This window comes from Scleropages formosus, chromosome 9 (genome assembly GCF_900964775.1).
Source record: "Scleropages formosus chromosome 9, fSclFor1.1, whole genome shotgun sequence".
NCBI classification, from domain to species: domain Eukaryota; kingdom Metazoa; phylum Chordata; class Actinopteri; order Osteoglossiformes; family Osteoglossidae; genus Scleropages; species Scleropages formosus.
In genome coordinates this window covers 6,896,366-6,919,388 of record NC_041814.1, presented here as the reverse complement: position 1 = coordinate 6,919,388, position 23,023 = coordinate 6,896,366, and the positions used below count along the sequence as shown (strand labels likewise).

General features: G+C 41.4%; 1 protein-coding gene across 1 annotated transcript in view; it reads right to left on the bottom strand.

Moving 5' to 3' along the window:
- Window positions 1-21,724, bottom strand: part of grin3bb (glutamate receptor, ionotropic, N-methyl-D-aspartate 3Bb) — a 78,652-nt gene extending 56,928 nt beyond the window's left edge. Inside the window, exon 1 of the mRNA XM_018745794.2 lies at window positions 21,135-21,724. Coding sequence (XP_018601310.2) covers window positions 21,135-21,587 — 453 coding nt within the window. The 5' untranslated portion in view covers window positions 21,588-21,724. The remainder of the gene's footprint in view (window positions 1-21,134) is intronic.
- Window positions 21,725-23,023: the final 1,299 nt, after the last annotated feature.

The following is a 23,023-nucleotide window of genomic DNA, read 5'->3' as shown; positions in this document are numbered from 1 at the left end:
AAGGAAGTGGGTAATATGGGTGAAAAATGCTTAACTTTCACAAATTAACTAAAAATATTAATTTTGATGACTGCATTGACTTGGATAAGTGTTTTTTAAACCAGCAGATGGGAAAGATAAATTAGCACTGCTATCATTTCTGAGCCACATCTGGTGGAGCTGTGGGGTTCCTCATAACCCTTAAGTTGTCTGATTTATGGGTATTAATCAAAAGTGTGGCTGCTTTGCAAAGTGCAGGTAAATACAGTAAGATGCCAACCTTTTGTCTAGATCAGGACCACTTGGCGTTCAAAACAGATCCACATGTGATAGCGCAAAAAGACAAAGCATAATGTAGAAGTTAAAAGTAAAAGGCATATGGCAGTACAAAACAGAGTGACAAAAGGTAAAAAAGTTAAACTAAACAAAATGAACTAAAAATACCCTCTTAGGACAGTGTCTCAAAAGGTAACAGTCGATCCTTCAGGAAACCTTCTCAAGGTGATGCAGAATAATACATATGCTTTTATTGCTCTGGGAAGAAAGGCTGACATCTAGACGATCAAGATAGCCGGGGTTAGTGATTCTCCTCCCTAAACACCACATCTAAAGAGATAAAGGAGATTTAATGAAAAAGATTCACCTTACCTGTTTCAACACATATTCTTTGGGGGGCATTTTTTGATAAAGTTTTAAATTCAGCGGAGAACGAATCAAGGGAAACTTGAAGAGGGGAATGGTGAGTGGCACAACAAAGGCAGTTTTAAAAGATTAATTGCCAGTAACATAAAGCTCACAACCGACAGGACACAGAGAGGGGTCTATCAATAGAATAACTATAATCTGAGAAAATTCTCAAAAAGTCAGAGGATTCAAACTGGCTCAACAGTGGCTCAGAACATGCGATCAAATCAAATGAAGCCCAGAGTGAAGAAGAATGCTCTGAGTCTATGAGGAAATACTGACTTACAGAAGGGATCCATCATTTTTTAAATACCAGTCCTTCGATGCTTCAGGACAGCTTTTCCAAGCTAGAGGTCCTCAGGTATTTTTGCTGGAAAGTGTTGTGAAAAGCAAGGTTTGAACACTGACACCGAACCCTAGCTAACAGTAGAGAGAGGACAGTAGCAGACTCACACTGCAGAATTAATCCATGGACTGTGCAGAATAAAATCAACGTTTTCAGAGGTGACTGAAATACTGATTTTGTTGTGCACATGTCGACATTAGCAAAGGGTGCGGGTGAACAGAAGAATGCGATCAACTGGTGTGACCCGCTGCTCAGGTCCCAGTCATATGCCTTTGTTTCCTCTGTTGCCTAAAACAGATGGCTTGTGCATGATGCCAAAAATATGTTACTAGGAGTGAATATAGACTGCAATTAGACTGTAAATAAAGCAAGACTGAAAATACAGTGAACAGTTTCTGGCGAAGCTTAAGAAGGTCTGAAATGGAAAACTGAACAATGCTTTGTTTTGGTTTGGAGTTTGGTGCATATGGTGGAAAGAAACAAACTAACTGTACTTAAGAATCGCACATCTGCAGCTACATTTCTTTCTCCTAATGTAATCTACACATTGTATTTTCTATGAGATATATGTTGCTTAGGGGGTGCGGTGGTGCAGTGGGTTGGACTGGGTCCTGCTCTCCGTTGGGTCTGTGGTTCAAGTCCCACTTGGGGTACCTTGCGATGGACTGGCGTCCCGTCCTGGGTGTGTCCCCTCCCCCTCTGGCCTTATGCCCTGTGTTACCAGGTAGGCTCCAGTTCCCCGCGACCCCGTATGGGACAAGCGGTTCAGAAAATGTGTGTGTGTGTTGCTTTGGACAAAAGTGTCTGTAAAATGAATAAATGCTTAGTCATACAGGTACAGTACTGGGAGACAGATCCCAGTGTCACTCATGTCACAGTACAGTATTTATTTTGACTATTACAAGACCTGTGTCTTAAACTTTGCTCAAATTAAAAACATCCTGAGCTATGCAGTTCACTAAACTCCACACCCAGGTCACTGGATAAAGAACAGCAGCATTACTTAACAATCTACAATTTGTTAATGCAGTTTAACTTATCCAGTTCATTACATTAAATCAGGTTTCTCCACTAGTGTCTCTTTTAAAAATGCTAATTAATGGAAGTGCACCTAATGTTGGAGGTAATTCTAATTAATTGCTCAATTTTACTTCCATTAGAAAGTTTTATAATTTCACTTTTTCTATCTGACATGAATCTATGTCCTACATTAAAGATAACTAACTATTGTCTTACTCATAGTCCTCTTAGGGTATTTAAATGAACCTTCCTGAAATCAAGGGGAAGAATAGGCAAAATTAGGCTATTCATCCGTGTGTTTAAGATATCCATAATGAACATAAAAAAATTTAAAAAAAATGTTACAACTATAGGGGGTGCGGTGGCGCAGTGGGTTGGACCGCAGTCCTGCTCTACGGTGGGTCTGGGGTTCAAGTCCCGCTTGGGGTGCCTTGCGGCGGACTGGCGTCCCGTTCTGGGTGTGTCCCCTTCCCCCTCCGGCCTTGCGCCCTGTGTTGCCGGGTAGGCTCCGGTTCCCCGTGACCCCGTAAGGGACAAGCGGTTCTGAAAAATGTGTGTGTGTGTTACAACTATCCATAGTACTGTTGCATATGTCATCCTAGTTTGGCAAATATATTCGTTTTTGGGCGATGTACTAAAGTTGCTCCTACAGACAGGAATCGTAAATAAAGCATCAGCAAATGCTGGACTACCAAATTAATTTTTGAGTGCATCTGTATAACAAGTAGCACTCAAGAAGGCCTCTGCTCAGTACATGTTCCTTCAGTGTTTACCCACTCTTGAACATCTTCCGGAATGATATTCATGTTTGCTTTTTAAATGAAAAAGATTATGTACACTAGTGTTGGGACTATGTTAGATTAACTGTTGAACACAAAGACAGAGGTTAATGAATGGTCCTCGCATAGCTGTGTATTCATATCATCCCCACTGTGTGTTCTTGTGCTCTGGTGGATTATCAAGCGAGTGTGGCTTGTGCAGCGGCTAGCAGAGGCGTCATTCAAGTAAGGCGGGCAGCTGTGGCTGAGTGAATATGGAAGCAGGCTCTTTTACTGCGGTAAATGAACAAGACCTTTGCTGCCAGAGTTTGATGCCTAGTTGTTTGAAACAACGGGCCATGGCAGGTTATTTGTTTCCCACATGGGGAGACCCCTCTTTTAAGGGACAGGGAATCAATTTATATAACACATAACTGAAATGTAGAGGAATAATCTAAGGGGAAAAGCAGGGAAAGAAAGAAGAAAATTCCCATTCTTCATTAAAGCTATAAGTCATTATAAAACACAAATACATTCTCATTTGCAATCCAAACCGAGTCTGACATGTTGTTGGGCCAGACAAATGGCTTTTATTTCTGAGGTGTTCGCTTCCATTGCGTGTTTTTCTTGCTGTTGTGTATCAGTGGATCAAACAACATCTTTCCCTGTTTTTTCTCTCTTACATGTGTTCTGCAAGTTTCACTGTCATCTCAAGAAACAGAAGAGAAAAGAACACATTTTCCACACACCACTCCTGCTAAAAATACCACAGGGAACCACACTTGGTTTGATTGGGCAATGATATGAGAATTAGGCATTCATTTTTCAACTGAACACATTTTATTTGAGTCTAAATCAGCAGGAAAGGGGGAAAAAAAGCATTCCATCTGATTTCTGTGTCCTGCATATAGATTAGTGCTGTCTCTGTCTATAGTATCATTGTCCCTTCTCTAATCTTCCCACTATTCTTTCTGTTTACCTTTTCAGTACAAGAGCATTAATTCTGTCTCTAACACTTCAGATTAAGAAAAAAAGGACAAATTGACAAATACCCTATTGATTATAGATCTGTCATCTCTGTAGAATGACCCTGATATTGCCACTTACAAGGAATGCTCTTTCCCCAGTTAAGTATCTGCTTTGTTTGAAGTAGGATAGGGAGACATTCGTCATCATTGAAGAAGGACCGGACCACTGCAACGAGGTGAAATTCACTCTGCATTACAGTATAAAAGCAGAATATTTTATACTACGGTAACAAACTGGTGTGTGCTGTCACGTCCAGTTTTCACTATAATATTGCATAATTTTTTTTTTCATTTCCATAATGAATTGGTGTGCTTTTCTGATATCCTCTAACGAGAATGAATGAATTAATGAATGAATGAATGAATTAATGAATCAATGAATGACTCAATGAATGAATGAATGAATGAATGAGCTTTATTGCCAAGTATGTTTACACATAGAAGGAATTCGTCTTAGTGACAGAAACTTCCACAGCACAGACAAAATGATAGTGACAAGACACAGATAATAAAAGTAGAGTGGGCAAATAAAAGGTAAAAAAGTAAGTATTTTATGGAAATAGTAAGATTTTAGAGAATTTTGATAAGAAAACACAAAACGTTAAAAGACATGGACAAACAGAAAGTCTAATTTTCAGTGAAGGATCTAACATAATTGTTAAGGTTAGTTTGTTAATGTAGTACTAAAAAAACTGACATTACCAGGCCATGTTAAAAATTATCTGCAATATTAAAAATCTGTTAAAAGGAAAATAGTTTCAGAGTGTTTTTGAATTATTGTCACATAAAGGCCAATGAACGGCTTTATCAACAATTTATAATTGGTAACACCTGAGGTATTATATATGGTAAGGTAAGGTACTTCATACGACAGATTTTTGCGACTGTGCAAATACTGGACAAAGTGAGGGCATAAAGACACTATTTCATTTACAAGACATACTAATAAGCTCAGTGTATTACAAAATAGATGACTGACTAGGAAAGAAAAGGTTAGCTCCACTGAGAGAAGCAGCACTAAAAGCATCAGTAGTATCCAGCGTAAAAACCCGAGTGGAAAGCTTTCATTATTTTTTTAGCCTTTGATCTCAGCTCTTTTTTTCAACGTGTTCTGGTAAAGCAGTTTTCATAGTTTCTTGTTTCAGCAAAGATGAAAATTGGGATCACAGACAATATTCACCGCTATTCTTGTTGTAATTCTAATATTATAACCACGTTGTTTAGAGATTCTCGAAATCAAAGTGCCTCACATCTATTTATGCAGCAGGGTATTTTTACCAAAGAAATTCTGGGTATGTAAATGTGCTGGAGGCCATAACAGAGTTCTGCAGTTCTGGACTTGACCCTCATATTGTCACAGATCACATCCAGTCTCCTAGGTGTATGTCGCATTTTCCTTATGTTTACTTATTAATGTGCCGATCACAAGTGTGACTGCTTCTGTGGTTCTCAAGGTCTCTAAAGGTTAAGGATTTTTAAAAAATTGTTTCTACCCAATAGGGGGGTGCGGTGGCACGGTGGGTTGGACCAGGTCTTGCTCTCCAGTGGGTCTGAGGTTCGAGTCCCACTTGGGGTGCCTTGCGACGGACTGGCGTCCCGTCCTGGGTGTGTCCCCTCCCCCTCCGGCCTTACGCCCTGTGTTGCCGGGTAGGCTCCGGTTCCCCGCGACCCCGTATTGGACAAGCGGTTCTGAAAATGTGTGTGTGTGTGTGTGTTTCTACCCAGTTATCCATTTCTATGTCTCCCTCTTGACACACATTACTTGTTCCAGATCACAAGGAGTCAACAGAAGCATACACTTATTTTGTTTCACGTATTATGAATGCGATGCTCCTTTTCTCTCCACAGCCTGCAGACTTCGTAACAATGCTGAAAGAGAGCACTATGTGCCCAGTTTCATCTGCAAACCTGTAAATGCCTGGCAGACCATAGGTATAAGCACCGAGGAGGAAAGAAACAAAGACAATTCACCCTCCCAAGGGAAAATGGACCATTTTATGTTCCCCTAGTCTTTTTGTCCGGAGTGGAACAACAGGGCTTGGAGAAGCCCAAAAACTTACACAGAAGGACAAAATTTTACAATCAACTGACAGGACCATTTGACATAGTGAGAATAAAGTTAATCAGAAGCACTGTATTTCTGATGCTCTCATTGAAGATGTTCATATTTGAATATCTTTTAAAATAACCTTTTTACTGCCATTTAAATTATGTGGACATATGCTTCTAAAATGTTTGAACGTTCTTCCCAAAAACCTAAAATTAGTTTTGTGATCATGTTATTTGGTCATTAGTGTAAATATTCAGTAAAGAACCCAAATCCCTTAATTGCACATGTAAATGGCGCTCTCCGCTTGTCCGCTCAGGCCAGGCGGCCACTTCACACGAATCTGTGCAGAACAGCAAACATTAAATGACATCTGATTACCAAGCATACTGATTAGTGGGAGAATTTAGGAGACATTGGCTTACTGCTTTAGTGAGCATAAACACCAGGGTCTGGGATTATCAGCTCTTCTAGGTAAGATAATGGCTGTGGAAGCCAGCCACCCAGATAACTTATCTCAGCGATTGCAGGCTTCCAATGTGCTCATACGTCCTTTGTGGTACTTTTTTGACATAATCCTACCAGATGCTTCAGCAGTGGAACTCAAATCAAACTTTTGCTTACTTTACGGACTCAGGTATACTCTTAGAGTAAATGAGTGTATCATTCCAGTCTATACCAATGTTTATCTTTTTATTAGAAGCCCTTATACTGGAACTATGTTTAGACAAAGAAGTCAGGCAAACATGTTATGCAGTGAAGGTTTTGACCGGGCAGTTCAAGTCAGAAAAGCAATTGGTTAATCATTACCTTCAGCAACAGTCGTCCGGTTGCACTGTTCCGCAGAGCAATACCTGAGGTCATCGCTGCCAAAAGCCATTAGGCTCTACATGGTATAATCAATAAGGTCTAAGACCGACTACCATACGAAAAGGCTGTGCCAAATGTGCCGATGGCTTGCAGCCACAACAATGCCACACAGCAGACAGTTGCAAGTTTCAACCTTTGTTGACACATGTACTCAGCGAATACAGTGAAATTCTTGTGCTACAGCTCTCTCTTCCTGTGGTAATGTACAATGGGGGCTGGGGAGTATGAAGGGGGCAATGTAGGGTTATATAGAACAAGAAACAAAACAAAACAAAGACAGCAATCCAATATAGCTTCAGAACTTAGTGAGAGTACCACAAATAATGAGTCCTCTCATTGTTAGGGTGGTACTGAACTGTCAACACTACATATTAACATTTTACTTATTTGCATACTTTCTAATTGCACTCTTTTAAACTTATCTAACTGTGGTGTTTATTAATTCCAGTGTCATTACAGTGTCTTTTGCCAATGCTTTGCAGTATGTATGCTCCTGTTGCTTGTGTAATTTCCTTCAGAATCAATAAAGCTTTTATCTATCATAAATTGACTTTTTTCCCTCTGATCCTCTGAAAGAAGGAGGCAGAGTACAACCCCTGAAACATTTTCAGGTTGTCATACTTTCTAATGTAAAGAAAAAAGATCATTCATCAGTCCACATGGATGAAACCCAGGATTTCATTTCAAAGGCTGTGTTCATCCATTGTACACCTTAAATTGGCTTTGGCTGTTAAATGGAATTATATTTTTTAAAGCATGACAGTGAAATCAAAACAGTTCAAATAGCGATTGCACATTAAAGACTCAAAAAATCCATCAAAGGGATACATCACTACTAAAGACAAAAACTTGAAAATGTTTTTAAAATGTTTTCTGACTAGGTGTTCGAGGCAGTTCGTCACAGACCTGTTGTTACAGAAATTCACTGGAATTCATGAGTTAACTATTGATTTAATGCACTGGAAATACTATAAATGTTTAATAAACATCAAACATTCACTACTCAAATTATCAGTAAGAAATAATAACAATTCACAACATCAAATTATAGAGACCGGCACTGGAAGAAACATTTCATTAGTTAGGGCCTGTGCAATGATGACCATGGCTCACAAAATGTAGGTTTTTAATTATGTTTAACATTTACTTCACAGACTTGCAATGAGAATGCCATGAATTGGAGTACACAGACACACACACACTGTCTGAAGACGCTTGTCCCGAGTGGGGTCGCTGCAAGACGGAGCCTAACCTGGCAATGCAGGGTGCAGGGACGAGTAGGGAGGACACACCCAGGGCGGGGCGCCAGTCCGTCACAAGGCACCCCCAAGCAGGACTTAAACCCCAGACCCACTGGAGAGCAGGATGCGGCCAAAGCCACTGCGCCAATGCGCCCTCCCTGAATTGGAGTACAGCATGTTTAATTTTTTAATATAGAAAGTCAATCAGTATAATTAATAAGGTAGTCTTCAAAATGTGTTAAAGTAATTTTACTCCAAGGTATATTCCTAAACTGCATAAACATATCCAACCATCATTTTCCTTTATATTTTCATTTTTACTCTTCAAAAAACTGAGATTCTGACAATGGAAATATCCTGAAGCGTGTGTCTGGAAAATGCACAATAAGCACATAAGTGGCATAAGCAAAGATAACTACTGCTGAACCAGTACACAAAACACTGTCTTTATCTTTAATTGTACAGTATGAGACTTGTGACCTTCTAACCGGCACGTTTAAAATCCTGTCTGCTTCTGATACGCATCACAATAAGACTGTCATTTACCTTGACTGCCAGGATCAGATACAATACATCAAGCAGAAGAGCCTTTTCCAGACCTGAAGTTTCTGCTTACCTACCCTTGATTGACAGAGTGACACCATGAAGAAAAGTATGAATGTCACTCAGCGCCTTTTGGAGATGGCTCTGTGCTACACAACCGCAAAAGCAATCCAGATGATTTCCATTCTTGTTTTTCGGTGGTATTTCCTTTTTGTCCTGCTCTCTTTTTCCTTTTTTATAGTTGTTCGTACATATGTTGCGATATTTTGCAATGATAAGACTTCATAGAGAATGCAGTTTGCATTATGCAAGAGTTAAAATTCCTTATGGAGATTAATCCTGGCTGCATAATGAATCACTTTACTCGTCTCCAGGCTTCTGTGTCCTTCTATTTCTTTTTCTAATCAATAGCAAGGGTAAGTAAGTAATTTTATTGTCTGTTAAATTTCTCTTAACAGTAACCAGCTGTCTATCCAGTGGCTTATGCTTTTTCTCAAGCACAGCTTAAAGAGATAATACAGCGGATATAACGAACTTAAAAACTTACAGTTTGCATACATTCTGAAAACTATAAATTTATAAGCTCTGAAGTTCATCTGCAACTGCTTACCTGCAAGGCTCTAGGCAACCGACTACGCGGTCGTTTAGCAACTCAGCAGGGTTTACAGCTGTTAACATGACCTGTAATTAACAGAGTTGCAGACTAATTCTAATCTACCAAGGAGTTCCACCAAAAAATAATCACCTGTAATGTTTCCTACAACAACAAATCAGTTAGTATGTTCATATCTGAAACCAAAGTCTGGTTCTAAGTTTATAATCTTCAAAGGTATCTATAGCAATGCACGGTACAATATGGAAGGCATCCAGCAAATCCTCCAGTCGGACTGGCTGCACTCAGGCATAAGAACTGAAACACGGACCATGCTGGGGGGGCTAAACATTGAGGAAGCACTGAAAGTCTCTTTTGTTTGAACCTGGAAGGGGTTTTGTTCGTAAAACACCGGTGAACCATGCCCAGAAATGGCTATCCCAACGTTCCTTGCCTCAATTGCCCTTGAAAAGTTCGCTTTTCTTTTCTTAGCATTACAAGAAATACATGTGCTTGAGCCTACTGATTGCTAACACTTGACTGTGTGATAATGTAAGGCATTGATTCTGAATCCATCCATATTTCATTTGCCCCAGAGGGTATTTCAGGTGTATCGGGGGCCTTAGGCTGACTTTGCATCCCATCAGTTTTGTATTCACCTGCAGGCTTCAGCACACACAGCATCAAAGTGCTGCACCTCAGCACTGCAACGCCAGGCACCATGTCTAACAGGTGCTTCAAAGAGGAACTGTAAATGATTTTGTGGAAACATTAAAATCGCAGGGAAAATGAAAAAACTCTCATTTGCTTAACCTTAAACAAGAGTGGCCGTACAGAAGTAAAGTTTCCACAGTCATACAGAATGTACAGCAATATAACGTTCACAAAAATGTCTGCAGATAGAGAAAAAATGACAAAATGAAGAGTCACACATCCCTTAGAATAAACCAATTGTCAAGTTTATTTATATACTTAAGTGCACTTAGACATTTAAAAGAGTTCTTTCTTGAATTGGTCGACTTACAGTATACCTTCAGTGTTTTTTTTTTTTGTTGGTTGTTTTTTTGCAATTCCTATAACCACTTGTCCCAAGTGGGGTCGCAGCGAGCCAGAGCCTAACCCGGCAACACAGGGCGCAAGGCCGAAGGGGGAGGGGACACACCCAGGACGAGACGCCAGTCCGCTACAAGGCACCCCAAGTGGGGCTCAAACCCCAGACCCGCCACATAACAGGCACAGGCCAAACCTTCAATGTATTGCATCTGGTAAATTTCTAGTATACCAACATGATGCCCTCACTTTATTTTTAGGGTACAACCTGAAATACCCTAGTAGTAGAATATGATGGCAACTATCCTATCTATCACAACACCTAATCCCTGTTACTAGCCTGTTAACATTAGTCTCCAAGCTAGCTTCCATAAATTCCTTTCAATCTTACAAGCAACCAGGACACAGCTAGCTTTGAAGGAAGTCAAGTTTTATCACAAGGTCTTAGCAGGATTTTTCCTAGAATAATTATCGCTCCAATTTTCAGCTTTCTTTCTGCCTGTACAGTGCCATTTAGATAATTGTACCAATCCCGCAATTATTGAGATTTGGACATTTATTTCTCTGCTCAAGCAGTAACATTGGTTTTAATCACTCATTAAATTTGTTCTATAAACTTTCATGTATCTCTCTGGTAATACAAAGCAAGTATCTTGTCCAATGTGAGCTACACAAATAACACTAGACTATAGGGAAAACTGAGCTTGCAAAGCTTAAAACTAACGAGAGGATAGTTAGCATTTCTTCACTTTGCCCTCTTGGTTACCCGTGCAAAAATAACAGGATTAAGTGACTGGGAATTGAATGTTGCTGTGCGAAAGACAAGACTTCAAGTAATTAGTCCATTCAGTATACATGGCCATTTTAATGTGGTTCTGCACAGGAAGTGAGAGTTCACTGAATGGGACATGGGGCTGCTGAAGGACATGGTAATAATTTTCCCAAAATGGCGGAGCTGATAGAGAAGTATTACGCTGCAAATGAGCCACAGCAATACTGGTGAAGGTAGCCGGTCCACTAGCTGCTCAGCAGAAGGCCAAAGATTCACAGAGGGCATTTTACAAGCTCCAGAAATTCCTGCCTTTTTCAATACAGACATCGTAGGCGTTCTACAAAAATTGAAGCTTACGGCAAAGCCTGATCATGAATATATTTACATTCATTCATTTAGCAACGATTTTTTCCAAAGTGGTATACAATGATTATTATGTAGTACATACACTGTTCTAAACTCCCTTCAATCATTTACCCATCTATACAGCACGGCAATTCCACACAAACACTCATACACACAATGTGCAATTTGGAGTCACCAATCCGCCTGAAGCACGTCACTGGAATGTGGGGGCAAATGTACGCACGAAGAGGAAACTCATACAAACACGAGGAGAATATAAAAACTCAACACGGACTGAGCAGGTGTCAAACACACGTGAAATCGCTCCTTTCAAGTGCTCTGAGGCTGCAGCATTGTCCATGCCAACTAAATACAGCACTAAATACCGCAGCTGTACAGCCACTGTATGAGTGCTTCAAGGTCCCCAATTGTTCAACAAATTTCTTTTTTCAATGCTCATATTGCTTCCCTGACACTTAAAAAAAATACTTCAAAAAAGACAAGACACCCAATTTGAGTACTAGCATCACTGTGGGGGGTATCTACACATGTCACATTTATATCATTCAAAGTGAATGACAGCTACATTGTTACACTCAACCTGGCTGACCCTTATTGCTGTCAAGAGAAAACTGCTGACTTTAGTAGAGGTCTATAGATGACTGTGGCCATTAGCAAACAGAGAAGACTGAAAAACCTAAAGCCAGCAAGCCAGACTAGTAATAATGATCCAGTTAGGGATGAAAGGAAAAAGTCCTTTAAATAAAAAATATATATCATGAATCTAGATGCCTTACTGTAACTCAGATGTGCATTTTCCTACCAGAGGGTAATCCTTGTCCAAAACCATGTGTGGGTAAATATGGGAAGCAAATGGTAAATAAGGTTTATCAAGAGTTCAGCCGGTGCCTGCTGTGTGGTGGGTCTGGGGTTCGAGCCCTGCTTGGAGTGCCTTACGACAGACTGGTGTGCCGTCCTGAGTGTGTCCCCTCCAGCCTTGCACCCTGTGTTGCCGGGAAAAGCTCCAGCTCGCCATGACCCAGCTCGGGGACAAACGGTTCTTGGTGATGGATGGATGGATGGATGGTTTATCAAGATTCACTCACTTTTATTAGTCAATACATTTTGAGAATACGACAGTATTACTCAGTCATCATGTAGACTTTTCTGCATGGTTCTACACATGCATATGTTCACAGAAGTTTCATGAAAGAGTAAGATGAGCAACTTTCAGCAGTGACTTCGGAATCAGACAGATGGACTGACATCCATCCCGGAATCACTGGGTGCAAGGCAGAGAGGGAGTTGACCCTAGATGGGAACCCAGTTTATCACAGGGTAGCCACATGCACACACACCGACTCACCCATTCACAAATTACAGGCAATTTAGCATCATCAAGGATGAACTGACAGTAAAATTAATTGCATAATTTAGTCTCTACAGAGGTCCACCTTGAGAAAAAGTGGTAGCTTACTAACATTTGAAGTTCAAAAAGCGATACGCAAAATACAGAGTTGTCATCTAAAAATGACTGTACCTATAAAGCAGAGCTCAGCCATTACTAAAATGATCCTGGGCAGCTGTACTCTGAATGTACCTCAATGGGAGATATAGAGCAGTGGTTTTGTGAAACATAAAAACAGAACCCAAACAGGACTCTTAAGATGCTCGTTGGGTTTTCATAAAAATCATCATATTCTTTGAAATTAAGCAGCACTGAAGCCATTGTGATGTATTGTCTCTTTGTGGATGAAAAAGACTACAATAAGCATGAGGAAGGGGAATGCTGAATTCAGGAAGCACTAGATACCATCCATTATGTGAAGGAGATTAATGTGTACAGTTGCCATTATTTACAGAGTCCCACATGTACTGCAAGTAAAAGCTATCTATCTAATACGGAAACTCAACTTATTTTGCTTCTTTAAGAAGGGACAGAACAAATCAGACACAACAAGCTTAGAGGAGCACCCATGGATGGCAGTGGACTGAGAACAAATGCTATGAGGCTGTTTACAGCAGTCATCCACTGAAATCACTGTCACTTGTCTAACAGCTCCACTAATCTGATGCCAGGATGGTGCCCGTCCAATCCCAGCACTGTGCCCAGTTTGCAATTCTGCAGGCAGCCTGATGAACAGGGGTGCCAGATGATGATGAACAACATGATGTTCAAAGGCTTATTAAATATAATTTTTTTTTATCTCACTGTGGAAGAAGGCTTGTGTAAATAATGTGTTGAGGACTAAGGCACAGCAGCCTTCAAAATAAAAAAATCATCAGACTTTATAAACAAAACTTGTGATGGCAAGTGGCCTCATCCTTATAATATTATAATATTATAATATCCTTATAATATATTAATATTTTTAACACTGTAGTGCCATCATGATTACACCTGATGTGCCACAACAGGTGTGTGACATACACTGGGGTTGCAGGTCCAGGCACATCTTGACATATAATATCACTCTTGACACACATGTACAGTACACACCCTTTCAAACAGTACTAAAAATTTTTTCGCTCCTGGAAGACCAGTTGTAGTGACTTCTCTAAGGAGCCCTCAACCGAAAAGGTAATTCTGCCTATCGCAGTCCCGCACCTGTGAGCCATTACAGGTTATTTCCCACAGGTATTTCACACATTGTACATACAGCTCTCACAATGGAGTTATTAGGGCACGAACGGTCATGAATGGGGTGAAGGACTGCTATTGTAAGGGATAAGCAAGTGTGTGAGTGTCTGCCTGTAAGTATGTATTCTCAGTATGTGGCATGAGTAAAATTTGCCAGGTGAGGTATTGCTTATCAATCAAATGAGGACATTGCACTCTCTGAAAGCGTGTTTCCCAATCAGCACTTTATCTGACGTCCCAAAAAAATCTCGGACAAGCAACAAACATACCGTGACTTATAAAGTTTAGAGACAAATTTCGTTGCATTGCAAAACTGAATACCTTCATATACGAGGGTTAGAAAGATGGAATTAGGATATCTCCTTTCCTTACTAATCACATTTGCTAGACATTTGTGACGCTTACTTCCTTTGATGACTCATCTTTGCTAGCAATGTGCCAAAGTCTAAGGAAGATTCTGATAGCAGCTCCTTGTCTTTCTGTGTCCTCAGAGCACTGAACCGGGCCAGTTCCTGTTATGAAAGGCCCTTCTATCTGTGCTCTTCAGTAGTGCAGCAGAGCCAGACCTTTTTCAGCACGGCAACAACCAGCCACAGCAACAGCAGGAGCTGAGCTTCTGCTGCTGACAGCAAATGTCGGATTGATGAACAGACACCAGCCTAAAAAGAACTTCCACAAAGAGGTTATTTCCAGGCCAGAAATCTTTGTGGGACATTACTTTTTCATAATCCTAATTAAACACAATCCTAAAATAAGTAAAAAAGAAAATTTAACCTTTTTTTTAATTGAGTATTTGCACTGAGCTGCTAGAGAGAGCAGTGGTACATATTGTAACCAAGGGGCAAATCCAGCCATTCATCTTTAATATGCGTGTTTCAGCCTAAAAACACCATCTCTCCAAAGCTTGAGTTTCATTAAGTACAATAACCTTCAAAGAATATGTTCAATGAAGAAGCACTAAGAAACAACATTCACTGATGTCTGCAGATTAGAATGTAATTTCATTCAAAGAGGAGAACTCTATTTTTGCTTATATCAATCTCCCATGCTCTCACTTGCCTTTAAAAAAAGACACTGGCAGTTTAAAAAGAGGAGCAAGTTAATATCATCAAAGTTCCCCAGTGGGACAGGAATCAACTGGCATGAAAACTGCCTGAAAAGAAAAAGGCTTTAATATTTTACTGAAGAAAGAAAGCAATTTGCAGATGGGATAAAGGAATATTTACTGCATTCCTCAGTAGCATTAGTAGTTCTAGGAGTGTCTTCAAAATCAAACACAATAAAAAAGGAAACTCTTGGAGCGCTGTGTACTGAAAGCATGTCATGTTAACTCAAAATGCTTGCTTTAACCAAATGAAAGGACAGGGAGTTCACATAATTTCTATAAACAATACAAACAGCATTTTTTACCCAACTGCTGCTCTATAGTAACACCCGAAATTGTGGAATACCACTGCTACACATCTGACATTTTAAGTAAAGCGGTTGAGAACAATAATATACAACTGTGTGAGTAATTAATTATCTCCCTATGCACTTGCAAGCAGTGATAATTAACATTTTGATCTGAAGACAAGGTGTTTGTATTCATTACATTTATTAAATGTTGTTCATTCAGTAAATTATCTTCTCCTTGCAAGTATGCTGCAAATGGGACATTCATTCTTCAAAGAAAGAATCGCGGATATCCCTTATATGGAAATTCATAGCAGATAGAAAAATATAAAAACTTTGGTTTGTAATAAGAAATACGCTGCTTATTACTGGAAACAGTATAGCAAAATTTCAGAACAGAACGCAATAGCGATCCCAGAGTGTACCTGGTTTCTCAACACCCAGTTTATCCAGTTAATTACAAGTGACTCTCAAACAGTGTACACAGAAGTGTCATATTTCTTCTTTCTAAGGCAGAAAGTGTTAAATTCTTCCTTAGTTCATCTGTTTTCCTACCTCTTTTTAGTAAATTACATCCATACATCAGTGGAACACACACACTATAGGTGAACCTGAACAGCATGTCTTTGGACTGTGGGAGGAAACCCACACAGACACAGGGAGAACATGCAAACTCCACACGGACTGAGCAGGGATCAAACCCACATCCTCTTGCATCACCCAGGCACTGGGAGACAGGGATGCTACTTGCTGTGCCACCCTGCTGCCCGACAATACACACCAATTGTACATGAAACAACAATCACAGCCACAGAATTAACTATTCACTAGTTTTCAAGTTGAAGTTTCCCTGAGAAAACCCGCCATTTATGCAATTAAAACATTTTCCGAGTGTTTCGCTCATTTTTGTCAGAGTTCTGAAAACCTCAGTTTAGCGTAAAGTGATAATTCTGTCGTCAGCTATGAAACCTTCCAAAGTGATTTTAATGAGCCGGCATTAAACAAGATAAATGTGTGCACTTTCCCTAGCTGGCAGTAAGATTTATAGTGTGTGATTTTTTTCTCTTTTAATTTGTTAAAGTACCTTGTGATGTAAGCCGTTTTCAATTGGTAAACCCTGCCAAGGCCACTGTAACACACGCACGCACACACACACCGTTCATCTGCCAGGTATTAAAGCACCAATAAGACTTCCTCCACATGTATATCTGTAAAATGGAAACATAAAAACAGTTTAACGGGGAGCGACAAACATTTATTCCTAGTGTCAGAAAAGCACTCTGCATGGACAGACACACAAAGCGACATTACTGGTGACTTGTGTCCTTCCCGCGCAGCTCCTGACAGCCGTGTCGACACAGGCCCCAGGATGGCAAAACTGCTCTGTATGCAGGAGCCTTGCATCAGATAGGTGTACATTTCATGACTGAGTGCTTGCGGCTACCGGGGAGCTGTCGGAAGAATTCTTAAACCTTCTAATTCCTGGACAGGTGCAACCGAAGCAGCTCAGTGTGACAGGCTCTGGGAAACACTAGTGCCAAGAAACAGAAGATTCTACATGTGCCCTGTGAGGGGAAGTATCTCATCCATTATTAACATCATCATCATTATTATTATTATCATTGGGTAAATGCTCTGCTTTGCTGAAGTCTTCATGCAAAACAGCATAAAAATTATAATTATTTTCATTATCTGTGTAGCCAACATCTTTATGCAAAACTGCTTGGAATTTTTAACCATTTACACAGCTGAATATCTGCCTGTAAGGACCAGGGATCCAACAACTTCTCAAGTACCGGGGGACTGAAAAAATGTAGTAACAGTATACACAAATATTCAGTGGGACACATGTTGGCACACACAATTTGCTTGAAAACTTACATTTACTATTTACATTTATCCATTTAGCTGATGCTCTTCTCTAAAGTGACTTACAATGTTACGGTTACAATTATTATCTACCCATTTGGAGCAGTATGTAAAAGACGACTGTCCGACTTGAACCAGCAAGCAACAGCTTTTAATCTCCTGTGTTACCACCTTAAAAAGCTTTTTTCAAGCAACAGGTTCAAATAGAAGTTAAACTGCTGATAAGTGTGTATCCATATGCGTGATTTTATGATATAAAACAGGCACTTTGGGACAGCAGAGTGGCATAATGAGTAGTGCTGGTACCGGACAGCGCCATGGTTGTGGGTTTAAATCTGGCCTGGGCTCTGTCTGTTTGAGTAGAGTTTGCATGGGCTTCCTGCCACAGTCCAAAGACATGTCATCATGAACTGATGATCTGAAACTGCCCTTAGAGACTGAGCAGGTACTCCAGAATGGACTGGAATCCCATCCAGAATGGGTCTCACCTCATGGAATATGCTTCCCAGGATTGGCTCTGGAGCACTACAGCCCAATGCTGAGTACTGGTGTGTGAAAAACAAATGGAAGGACAATTACAGGACGAATCAAGCACAAAATAAACCATTTACTGGAAACTATTTTTTTACGAGAAACTGAGTTAACAAGCTTGAGCAGAAAATGAGCCGACTTGTCTTTTCAGCTGTTCTGCTGAAGTTCTGAGATGTACGACACCTGAGGGTTACTTTGCTCTCACTCTTCTGTCCATTTGGTACCATAAAAGTATTTCTCAGGTGTACTCACACTTTACGGATGTATACAAATAGTGTAAGTCTTCACTTCTTGACTCCTAATAGGTAACAACAATTTTGTTTTACGGTGGAAAAAAATTGTTGACAGACTCTTCAAGGAACACACACACACACACACATTTTCAGAGCCGCTCGTCCCATACGGGGTCACGGGGGAACCGGAGCCCACCCGGCAACACAGGGCGTAAGGCCGGAGGGGGAGGGGACACACCCAGGACGGGACGCCAGTCCATCGCAAGGCACCCCAAGCGGGACTCGAACCCCAGACCCACCGGACAGCAGGACTGTGGTCCAACCCACTGCGCCACCGCACCCCCTCTCTTCAAGGAACATTAATGTGAAAATAGTTTTACAGTCTTTATTTTAGTGCAGAGAAACTTCATGCATTTGGTGTAATCTCTTAGTGAATATTCCACAGCTGAATGCATCACTGTGGAAAAGCAACTGTTTCTCTTGCATTGAATATTTACACTGGAAACATAAGGACACTCTTCTTGAGCAATATTAAAAATGTAACACAGCAGCAACAAGACATACACCTTTTGATCTACACCACTGACTTTGAAATCAACATGACATTCTCTTCTTTGTAGTTTTACCAAACATGCATACTTATTAGCTTCATATGAAGCTCATGTAAATTTGATACTATGCACATATGCTTTACAGAAGATGCTTGACATCTGTAGATATTTCACTGTTTGCAGTCTATTGACATAACACACAAAAATGATATCAGAAACAGTTTATACGAAAAGGAAAATCTGCTGAGTACTTGAAAAAAGATTAACTTCCTTTTTAATATGCTTGATATAAAATTCTGCAAATTTGTTTTTTTTCAAGCAAAACAGTATGCACATTTAATTAACAGATTTGTTACTGGGCTATTAGAAAGGCTTCGTGTGCTCAGTTTATATACTTCTCCCCCAACAGCCACGAAATTAAATCTATTCATTAAATAATATCTTGTTAGTTTGCTTGGTAATGCAGGAGCTAAGGCTAGTTTATTAAACTAAAGCATCAATAGTATAATGCAACACTGTATGAATTCTGACATAATGCCTAACCCTATCAAAATGTTTCAGAAAGATGTGTTTGGTATGAAATATAAAAACTGTTTCCTGTGCAATGTCATTTTTAAAATACATAATTACATCTTATTATTGTCTAGAGTAAAGAGATAATTTAGGATGACCATCTCCATGTTACATCCCGTCCTGGGTGTGTCCCCTCCCCCTGCAGCCTTGTGCCCTGTGTTGCCAGGTTAGGCTCCAGGTCACCACGACCCCACTTGGGACAAGCGGTTTCAGTCAGTGTGTGTGTGTGTGTGTGTGTGTGTGTGTGTGTGTGTGTGAGATCTACATGTTATACACTAGTTGTGGTGCCAAATAAACACTGAGCTCCCATACCAAAGGCATGGTTATTAACCACATGACCTGCACCTTCCAGCCATCCAAAGGGAATTCATTCAACCTGGAAATGATTTTCATCATTCAAGACAGAGGCATTTCTCAAAAAACGAGGACGATTGATAGATTGTAAAATTAAATCACCGGGACTCAACAAAACGATGAAGATTAAATGTTATGATAAAAAAAAACAGAAAGAGCAACACCCAACCCAGCTTGACTTTAACAAGGGTATTAACTGCAGGGCAATAATGTGACTCTCTTAAATGATCGTGTTTAATGTCACTGAGGATCATCGGGGATACCCACCTGGGACAATGAATGTCATAGGATACCTCACTCATGCAATCTGTACAGTCTGTTCAACAATGGTTTAATTCGCTTCTGTTATACCTCTAATAATTAAAACCATTTTGATTAGAACATGTCCTAAAGAACTGCATATTGCACACTTTCAAGCCCATCAACATAGCTTCATAAGGTGATCTGATAAAAATGGTAAATTGACATTACAGTAGACAATGTGTGTATGAAAGTGTCTTGTTTGGGCACCAAAGAAGGCCAATTTTGCCGTGGGAAATTGCTTTCTGCGAGGCTGATCTTGGACATTTATATGTTATTGTACATCACACTATTCGCGCATTCCAGCCCGTCCAGGGCAGACACTGGTTCTTAAATCAAAATGGGAAGGAAAAATCGATACATTTTGCACATGCAGAAAATTTTACGCAGGAAGGAATTTAAGCCGGGGAAATAACTTATAATAAGTAATTACACCGTGAAGCCAACAGCACGTGCGACGCTTATGAGCGAATATTCATAAGTGAGTGTCTGTTTGCATTTCGTTAAGGGCCGACTGTCGCCCAACTAACACACATATTGATATTACACAAACACACACAGCACTGTGACAGCTGCACACACCTGGTGCAAGGACCTCGCAGCAAGAAGAGCAAAAAAAGGAAACGATGAGAGCAAATTACGCAAAAAAAAAAAAGACCGAAGGGCTCTGCAAGACATATAGTATAACTCGAGTAAAAGGGGAAAGTTTAAAACACGTTTATTGGCACTGAAATAACGGATCACACTCTAAGTGTTACGAAACATCTGTGGTGTCATTGGTTGCAGGTTCGATCCCCACCTCCGGCTGTAGTTCTCTTGAGTCTCTTGTCTTGAGCGGCAAGATACTTACCCTAAATTGCTTCAGTAAAATTACCCAGCTGTATAAATTGGGTAAATGACTGGAAGCATGTTGTGACCTTAAGTTTGTAAGTCGCTTTGGAGAAAAGCGTCAGCTAAATCATCATGTAGGTGATACTTCTCTCCAGCGACTCGGTGTGTTTAGCCATTTAGAGCTGCGTAATTTTTACCGGAGCAAGGCAGGGTAAGTACCTTGCTTGCTCGAGGGAGCCACTGCGAGAAGTGGAATTCAGAACCTGCGACCTCCGAGTGTACAGAGACAGGCGCGTCCCAAAAAAGCACCGCAGCGGGGATCGGTTCGGCTTTAGCGACTAGAAGCACATCTGGAGCGCGCCTTCGCAGCGACACCGTCCACAATCCTCGTATTTTTCGCCGTCGAAATGTGAGTCGTGGACACACAGCGACACGCCGTTCGCACCCGAAAAACGTGCTCTTTCCCACACAATCATCATCAATGTGACGGCAAACGGGACGTGTTTGTTCGCTGCCACGTGTTCGTGCGCAGTGGAGAAAGTTGCGCGCCAGGCGCTGCCCCCTCCGCTCCGGCCACTTACCTGCGTGCTCAGCGGCTCTCCGTGCTCAACGATGCTGATGAAGGGGATTTCCAGAAAAGTAGCCATAAATTCCACCTGTACGAGCTCCTCGTGGCTCTGCGGGAAGGCGAGCACGGCGGACACCCCCTGCACCACTACCGCCTGGCACACGCACCTGAAGAGCGTCTCGGGGTCCCCGCTCGCCGGCTTGCGGGTCACCATCTCCAGGCTCAGGTTGTAGGGCAGCAGGTTGTCGCCGGAGCGCGCGAGCCCGGCCAGCGCGCGGCTGAGCGCCGCTTGCACCCTGGCGGGCTGGCGCGCGGGCAGCAGGGCGCCGAGGCGCACGGTGTGCCCTATCTGCGCCAGGATGTGGCACGGCTGCGGGTGCAGCGAGCAAGGCACGACGAAGGAATGCAGGAGCACTTGGAAGCCGAAGTAAAAGTGTGCCGAAAAAGTGCAAAAGATTAAATTCATCCTGCTGCGCTCTCAGTCGGATTGAGGCATCGTCAGTAGATAGCATTGCTTGTCCTTAACTTTCCTGCCGCTTTCCCTCCGTCTTTCCGTGGCCTTAATTCCTCGTACCTGACGACGCCTGGAGTGGAGCGAGCGCGTGCGCGGAGTTGCGCGAATGTGGGCGCCGCGGAGCGCCGCGCGCGAGGGGAGGGCGCGCCGCGGGAAGGCGGAGATGCCGCCTCGCGCCCGCGCCCGCGCTCCTTTAACAGGGGCGAAGGCGCGTGAGGCGGGCATTTCGACAGAGAGAAGCAAACGCGCGGCGTCTCGCCTCAGACTCGGTGGAGCGTGGAAACGAGGCATAAAAAACACGCGACCTCATATAAATCACGTATACACACGCACTGGGAGTACACACATAAATGACGACTGGCGTGTAAATAAACGGCAGATTTGCCAAAGTGATTTGCGTGTGCGGGTGTACGTGTTCAGTGTTCCGTTCCATATATGAAAGATAATAATGTTCATTCTGTTTCGAAACGCAGCAATAAAACCAATAAGAAATGAAATAGAACAATAGCAAGAGTTGTCAACAATTATGAAACGGGCGCAAGCTCTTTTCCATGTGGTTTAATGAGGGTGCCTGAACCTGAGGTTAATTTTCCCTCCATTTCCTCACAGAGCCAGCTGTGAAGCACGACTGCAGTGTTAATGGTGCGAGTCCTTGGAGAAGTGCACTTACACTTACTATTAGCATTTCTGCAGCTCATCATGGCACCCCTCACGTTTACTGAACATCTCCAGGCCCTCGTCTTAATTACATCTCTTCGCTTCTTTATTGTCAACCTTTATTTCGCTGAGGGATTTGTCGGAGACGACCCGCGGTGCTAGATAATCAACTTTACAATAACTTACACAGCAGGGTATTTTACTGTACCAGTGCAGAGCAAGTACCTTTATCAACGGTGTAAATGCACGAGTGGGATTCCAACCAAAGAACCTTCAGGCTCTAAGGTGATGGCCGCACTCCGATGTCACCTGCTGTCCCATCACCGAAGATCAATAAGTGTTGTATCTGTGTTTGTATATGCCGCTCCACACAGTTTTTTGAAAGCCACCTTTCTAGAACACTTGTCTCAGTGCAATGAGTGAAATTCAGACTGACGTTAGGACAGCATTTAAATATATTATTCATTTATGGACTGTTCAAGTGAATGGGTTACATCACATGTTTAGTTCTCTTATAAGAAATGTGCTCATGAAAAGACTACATGCAACTGAGCCCAAACAGCATGCATTCTGTGTAATGTGAAGAGGAATCAGGGCACAGGTGAGAAGGTGAAAATCTGTTTACTAATCTGAAAGTTAAGATTTTGAAATGGTTGTTACTGGATGTCTTAGAGGATGTGAAATACATAAAGTGTTCCATCAAGGTGGAGTCATTCCTACTTACCATCATT